At 28.6% G+C, this 8,543-nt stretch overlaps 1 protein-coding gene across 3 annotated transcripts in view; it reads left to right on the top strand.

Moving 5' to 3' along the window:
• The window catches only part of LOC142323347 (vitellogenin-like), a 99,374-nt gene extending 92,832 nt beyond the window's left edge, over positions 1–6,542 (top strand). For 2 of the 3 annotated variants that reach the window (XM_075362852.1, XM_075362853.1), the window contains 2 exons: positions 3,923–4,150; positions 6,226–6,542. In XM_075362852.1, coding sequence (XP_075218967.1) covers positions 3,923–4,150; positions 6,226–6,387 — 390 coding nt within the window. In that variant the 3' untranslated portion in view covers positions 6,388–6,542. The remainder of the gene's footprint in view (positions 1–3,922; positions 4,151–6,225) is intronic. The other variant, XM_075362854.1, reaches the window with a different exon arrangement.
• The last annotated feature ends 2,001 nt before the right edge of the window (positions 6,543–8,543 follow it).

The raw sequence follows: 8,543 nt of genomic DNA on the forward strand, positions 1-8,543 counted from the left end.
CATCCCTAACAATTTGTTTTACATATTGCAAACGTGGCCTGCCTACACAATTTTTTCCTTCTACCTGTCCCTCCAATATTAAAGCGACTATTCCAGGATGTCTTAGTATGTGGCTTATAAGTCTGTCTCTTCTTTTAACTATATTTTTCCAAATGCTTCTTTCTTCATCTATTTGCCATAATACCTCTTCATTTGTCACTTTATCCATCCATCTGATTTTTAACATTCTCCTATAGCACCACATTTCAAAAGCTTCTAACCTTTTCTTCTCAGATTGTCCAAGTTTCACTTCCATATAAAGCGACACTCCAAACATGGTATTGCGTGATATGGAAGTAATCCCTTAAGTTTTCGTTCTGGCCGTAGCATAGATTTTTAATATCATAATTTTTGGCATCTCTCATCTTCCTACAGCAACGTTTTTCCTAAGTTATAATGTAATTACTTTCTTTATCGATAAATATTTATTAAATTCCCAAAATTAAATTTTGGGAATTAACCTACTCGACTTAAACTCGCCTTTGATTCTTTGATTTGTCACAGTACATCCAGAAACATTTTCCTTTTAATACAAAAGGTTAAATATATATTTATATGCAGAATATTTTAAAATATCAGAATTCGGGAAATTAGAAGAAATCGCCCTAAAAAAATTGTAATAAATTTCAAAACGTTTAATAGAATATATGTCACAATATACGACATAAAACAAGCAAAATGTGAGAGAAAATTATAGTAAATATTTTTTTATCCTCTATTAATTTGTTACAATTATCGAGTATTTTAATAAGTTTTACATTTAGTTTATTAATTGGATTATTATTTAATTTTTTATAGTTATTGTTTTTTAAAAATGAGTAAATTTTTTTACTATACCGATTTTAGATTTGATAATTAATAAAAGTGCAACACTAATAATTACTAATAGTTACTTAGAGTAACTTTGCATTATACTTGGAGAAACCAGGTGTGTAAAATATCTGGTGATATTTTTTTTTTTGTCTTCAGTTATTTGACTGGTTTGATGCAGCTCTCCAAGATTCCCTATCTAGTGCTAGTCGTTTCATTTCAGTATACCCTCTACATCCTACATCCCTAACAATTTGTTTTACATATTGCAAACGTGGCCTGCCTATACAATTTTTTCCTTCTACCTGTCCCTCCAATATCAAAGCGACTATTACAGGATGCCTTAGTATGTGGCCTATAAGTCTGTCTCTTCTTTTAACTATATTTTTCCAAATGCTTCTTTTTTCATCTATTTGCCGCAATACCTCTTCATTTGTCACTTTATCCACCCATCTGATTTTTAACATTCTCCTATAGCACATACTTTCAAAAATCTTTTCCTGACATTTAAATTAATTTTTGATGTAAGCAAATTATATTTCTTACTGAAGGCTCGTTTCGCTTGTGCTATTCGGCATTTTATATCGCTCCTGCTTCGTCCATCTTTAGTAATTCTACTTCCTAAATAACAAAATTCTTCTACCTCCATAATCTTTTCTCCTCCTATTTTCACATTCAGTGGTCCATCTTTGTTATTTCTACTACATTTCATTACTTTTGTTTTGTTCTTGTTTATTTTCATGCGATAGTTCTTGCGTAGGACTTCATCTATGCCGTTCATTGTTTCTTCTAAATCCTTTTTACTCTCGGCTAGAATTACTATATCATCAGCAAATCGTAGCATCTTTATCTTTTCACCTTGTACTGTTACTCCGAATCTAAATTGTTCTTTAACATCATTAACTGCTAGTTCCATGTAAAGATTAAAAAGTAACGGAGATAGGGAACATCCTTGTCAGACTCCCTTTCTTATTACGACTTCTTTCTTATGTTCTTCAATTGTTACTGTTGCTGTTTGGTTCCTGTAAATGTTAGCAATTGTTCTTCTATCTCGGTATTTGAACCCTAATTTTTTTAAGATGCTGAACATTTTATTTCAGTCTACGTTATCGAATGCCTTTTCTAGGTCTATAAACGCCAAGTATGTTGGTTTGTTTTTCTTTAATCTTCCTTCTACTATTAATCTTAGGTATAAGATTGTTTCCCTTGTCCCTATACTTTTCGTGAAACCAAATTGGTCTTCTCCTAACACTTCCTCCACTCTCCTCTCAATTCTTCTGTATAGAATTCTAGTTAAGATTTTTGATGCATGACTAGTTAAACTAATTGTTCTGTATTCTTCACATTTATCTGCCCCTGCTTTCTTTGGTATCATTACTATAACACTTTTTTTGAAGTCTGACGGAAATCCCCCTTTTTCATAAATATTACACACCAGTTTGTATAATCTATCAATCGCTTCCTCACCTGCACTGCGCAGTAATTCTACAGGTATTCCGTCTATTCCAGGAACCTTTCTGCCATTTAAATCTTTTAATCCACTCTTAAATTCAGATCTCAGTATTGTTTCTCCCGTTTCATCCTCCTCAACTTCCTCTTCTTCCTCTATAACACCATTTTCTAATTCATTTCCTCCGTATAACTCTTCAATATATTCCACCCATCTATCGACTTTACCTTTCGTATTATATATTGGTGTACCATCTTTGTTTAACACATTATTAGATTTTAATTTATGTATCCCAAAATTTTCCTTAACTTTCCTGTATGCTCCGTCTATTTTACCAATGTTCATTTCTCTTTCCACTTCTGAACACTTTTCTTTAATCCACTCTTCTTTCGCCAGTTTGCACTTCCTGTTTATAGCATTTCTTAATTGCCGATAGTTCCTTTTACTTTCTTCATCACTAGCATTCTTATATTTTCTACGTTCATCCATCAGCTGCAATATATCGTCTGAAACCCAAGGTTTTCTACCAGTTCTCTTTATTCCGCCTAAGTTTGCTTCTGCTAATTTAAGAATTTCCTTTTTAACATTCTCCCATTCTTCTTCTACATTTTCTACCTTATCTTTTTTACTCAGACCTCTTGCGATGTCCTCCTCAAAATCTTCTCTACCTCCTCTTCCTCAAGCTTCTCTAAATTCCATCGATTCATCTGACACCTTTTCTTCAGGTTTTTAAACCCCAATCTACATTTCATTATCACCAAATTATGGTCGCTATCAATGTCTGCTCCAGGGTAAGTTTTGCAGTCAACGAGTTGATTTCTAAATCTTTGCTTAACCATGATATAATCTATCTGATACCTTGCAGTATCGCCTGGCTTTTTCCAAGTGTGTATTCTTCTATTATGATTTTTAAATTGGGTGTTGGCAATTACTAAATTATACTTCGTGCAAAACTCTATAAGTCGGTCCCCTCTTTCATTCCTTTTGCCCAGCCCGTATTCACCCACTATATTTCCTTCCTTGCCTTTTCCAATGCTTGCATTCCAATCTCCAACTATTATTAAATTTTCATCTCCTTTTACGTGTTTAATTGCTTCATCAATCTCTTCGTATACACATTCTACCTCATCATCATCATGGGCGCTTGTAGGTATATAGACGTTAACAATCGTTGTCGGTTTACTTTATTATTAGAAATTTTTATTAAAAGAAATTAATCTTTGATGCCATTTTTTTATAAATGTACCTCTGGAAATATGCAAACATTTCTTTTTTATCTACTGATAAAATGTTACCTGAATGCCTAAATTTAGTCAGTTTGAAATTTTTATGAGGTTAAAACCTTTGGGGATTGGACTATTAGAGGTACAAGGAATTGTGTAGTCCAAATTAATTTTACAGATTCTGTTTTCTGAAATTTGACAAGTTTTACAGAACCATCTGGCTGTGAGGAATTTATTGTCTTCCCAGATCCTGGCCATTGTGTTCAATATGTAATCTTTTGCGTTGGTTATTTTTATTCAAATATTAATAATAATAAGTGGTTATTAATGAATAATTGTTATTTTTATAAATGGTAATAATTATTTTATTCTTAATAAGTCATATACATAATTTTTTCAGGATATTGAAATAAATCTGGATAATTATAAAATAATTAGATTTTCTGAACAAGGTATTCATATTAATGATCAGCCATTAAAAGTTTCCCCTGGTATAACTGCCGTTGTTTACGATAAATCTGAGACAGTATTGACACATATTAAACAAACCATTAACTACATGTTTGACATAACATTACCTGCTCATGGATTCCAGATTACCTATTCGAATTCATCAGTAGTCATTTATGTAAGTATGACAGAATTTTGTAAATTTAAAATAACAAGAAAAATGTTTGATGTAGTATTAATTTGTTGTTGGTAAAGAGGTAAACACTCAATGAGTTATCCTAATACTCTTAACTGTAATTGAAGAGGAATAGTATACATGACAGATGGGGAGAGAAGACAGAGTTTTTGTTGTAAATTAATGCAAGTGCAATATCTATTTCATATAATATTTACATAATTTTTTTATATCACATGACATTATTTTCTCAATAAATAGATCTGAATCAATAGTCTAACAAAAAAAGTCATAGTTGTATTAACACTATTAAAATATGAGGGATGAATTTGAAGCTCTTCCACAATAAAAAGATCAAGAATGATTTTATTTTTTCTTCAATCACTTTTTTTTAATGTTCAAATTTAATTTTATTATTGAAATTTTTCTTGTAAAAACGATCAAGAGACCAAAGAAAAGATCCTTTTTGTCTACTCTTTAATGTAACTAATTTTATGCTGGTATATAAACCATAAAAAAATAATTCAAATAAATTTCCTCTAGTTGCTAATAACTTTTTTAATTTTTTTCTCAACCTGATTGATATGTTTTATCAATATCTAAGTAATTTACTAAGATACAACTAAGTAGTTTCTAAGTAACAACTATTTCAGTAAAAGATATCTGAAACAAAAAAACAAGAATTTTATTTTTGTCATCTGAAACTGTGTATATTAATTGAAAATAACTAATTACATTGAGAATTGTGCAGTACAGAAAACCTGTAAAATTTCTGATTTTATTGATAAAATTTTATTTCTGATTTTTTTTTGTTTTTATTACATACTGATTTCTTAAAATTAATTGCAAAGTTTTATTTTTATTGATTTGACCATGTTTTAATGCATACAGTAATTTATCAGTTAATATTTAAACAAACAAATCACTGTACATTAGTCTTTCAAATTTTTATAAAAATTTGTGCAGGTTATAATACAGAGAAAGATATTAACATTTATATATGGTTAATTTATCAGTATTAGAATTAATTATATATTTTATTAACAAAAAGTCATTACAATGTAGTTTATGTAAAACAAATAATGATTTTTGATGGTCAAGTAAGACCAAAGTCAAGAAAATGTTCCAGAAAATACTCTGCCCAAAAACTATTGCTGTTTTTTCATTCAGATAGGAAAAAAGTGGTAAAGTCATGTTTAGATCATGTTATATCATAGTAAAACATTACTGTATGTTCAGATGATATGTAGCATTTCCCTACCAGTAGAACTCTGATCAAAACTTAATCAAAGAAATGAATGAGGATGTAAAAAAATAAAGTTACTGATTTTGAGCCGTTTATACTTTAAGTCCAAAAGCAAATTTTCTAAGATTTAGTCTTTCTAAAAGTAAATTATTTACAATCTACGGAGTAGTATAACATTAATTTGAATAAATTTGATAACTGTAACCATATTTTAATAACAAATAAAAATTATTTTAAATATATAGTGTATGTTTAGATGAAGATATTTTTCTTCTTTAACTTGATATGCCGTATCAGGGTGACTGTTCCTTTTAATCTATAAGTGCACTGTGTAAATTTTACAGACCTAGAGAGTCAGACAACTAGCAGCAAGTATGGGGGAGATATCCAACTGGATTATAGACTAGCCAGTACAAATCTGGAACATGAGGGTCATAATATGAAGAAAAATTTTATTTCTAATGATAATTAGCCAGACAAAGTTTCAATTTAGTAAATAAAACTTACTTTTCATACAAATTACAGTATGAAGTAGTCAAAATATGGAATATTTAGTTTCTGTATATCCCTTGTGGGAGTAAAACTGTTCTCATCTTAAATTTAAATTTAATAAAAATTAAATTGCCATTTTAATTTAAGCCCCTATAGTTTGAGGCATTCAGTAATTACTAGGTACCCGGTACGCCATCTAATACTATTTAAATCTAAAAAATATTGTACTTAAGGAAAATGTATGTACTTAATATAATTGCAATTGTATATCTCTATTTTATAGTGTCATATAAAAGTTAATTTAATTTTTTTTTATACTGATTTACAATTTTTTTAACAGGCATATTCAGGAATGCAAAAAAGACTTCGTGGTTTATGTGGTGACTATGATTTGGAAACTTTTGGTGAACTGTCTTCGCCTAAAGGTGTTGTGTTAAATTCTGCTTATGAATTCGGTTCCTCTTACAGTCTCAATGATGAAGAATGTTCTCAAATTAATTAATTATATATATATATATATATATATATATATTCTTTGTTTTCTTTCAGAATATATTTATTTTACATATAATAGATTGAGGATTATAAACATTTAATAACTTATTTCATAAACATGTATTTTTCATGTTAAAATAAAATGATAACCAGTAGCACAAATTTTTTTTAAGTTAATTTAACATATGTTGTTTTTTCATTGATCAGTACAATATGATTATTATCCATAAAATTAAAAAAAGTGATAAATTTTTTTGTAAATATTACAAGTTATTTGAGGGATTTAGTAATTATTAGGTACTCAGTACGCCATCTAATACTATTTAAATCTAAAAAATATTGTACTTAAGGTCAAATTACATGAAAAATATTCATTATAAGATATTTTTGGAGCTAATTATGAAGCTCCAGCAACATCTTCTGGATATCTTTAATACCTTAAAAATTATGTTGATGCTTTTTTTATAATGGAATAATGTTTATCTCCCTATCTATCAATCATTAAACATTGTAATTGAAGAGCTAATGAACCTTTGAGAAGTAGACACAGTAAATACTGGGTCAGACTACATTTACGTTCAATATCATTTATGTAAATAATCAATAGAAAAGAGGCAAGGATGAAAATGTGTTATATTAAAATCTTTGTTAGTAAAATCTGATTTCAATCCGCCCTTATTTGTTAGAAGAAATACTTATTGCTTCCTACCATATGCATATGATTTAATTAACTTACATCCCACCTCTCTTGTTCCATAATGCAAAGGTTATCTAAAAGTAAATGAACATTAATGCAGATATATAACATTAATGCAAGTCGAAGAGGATAGCTGTAATGTGATTTTCTTATCACATCCAAATGTTATTTATAATGAACTGAATAGATATTGTTGATAAGCCTTTTAATAAATTCACTCTGACTCTTAAAAATGACATCAATCGCCTTAAGAAATTTATGAATCTGCTTTAAAAAATCTTTTTTTGGATGTCTTAGATATAAGTAGAAGTACCAAGCAAGACTTGTAGTTATCCAAATTCAGTCTTTCACCTTTCTTAAAATAAAGATGCATACTGCCAACTGTTATATCAGTACTAAAAGGCCTTCACTGATTTTACCCACTGGTGTTTTTCAGTCTTTGAATTCAATTTACTGTGAAATTAAACAATAATATAGTACATCATCCTATCCTTCTATCCTGTATTAACTGACTTCATAAAAGGTTTGAAAGATTGTGCTGTAAAGTGACTATAAAAATGTGGAAGATAACCAGATCTAATCGCCTGAATTTGCAAGTGCTTTCAAAACCTTGATTATAAACCAAGTTTTGAGTCAGTTTTTTTTTTATTATTTTGTTATTTAATTTCATCATGGAAAAGAACTGTAAGCCTAAAAATGTGCTGGTCCTTGACTTTAGTTTTATTTACCAGTTGCTAATGTAGTTTATTTTAGTAAAGCTAAAATGGTTATTTTTAATTAATAGATTGGCATAAGAAATTGATGATTACACTTTTATTAAGTGTTAAAAAACCAAAAAAACAATTTTAGTTCCATTCTCATTAAGATGTAAGCAAGCTATTAATTTTGCATCAATTGAATATATTCAAAATAATTTGTGTTTGTCCCTTCTGTATATTATGAATAGTCAGCACTTAATTAAATATTATGATGTAAAGTATGATTATCAGCTATAAGATAAAAAATTGTGAATACAAAATTACCAAAAAGTTATCAGAAATTAGGAATTTAAAACTAAACCCACATTTCAATTATTAAAACTCTTTAAATGATACAGGGGAATTAGTAAAGCTGAAGCATGAATATAAAAATAATTTGACTTAAGTAATTAAGTAAATTTTACTTAATATTGAAAATAAGAATGAATAAATAAATTAATAACCAATAGCTATGAAAAACTAAAAAAAGAGTATTTCTACCTCTGTTTGTTAATAAAAGAAAAAGTGATAAAAACAAAAATGTTGAGTAAACTATTTTACAGCAACATTCTAGATAGTTCAAGTTAAAATTGGAAAGCTAACTTAAAAATAGTAAAAATTACTTACACTTCATACTCAGATTAGCCATCAACTCCCTTACATAGCGTAAAAAAAGATAAAAATTAGTCTCTTATTTCAAAAAGCAGACAGCATAAACCTTCAACTTTT

Source organism: Lycorma delicatula, chromosome 4, assembly GCF_047948215.1.
Source record: "Lycorma delicatula isolate Av1 chromosome 4, ASM4794821v1, whole genome shotgun sequence".
In the NCBI taxonomy this organism is placed as follows: Eukaryota; Metazoa; Arthropoda; class Insecta; order Hemiptera; family Fulgoridae; genus Lycorma; species Lycorma delicatula.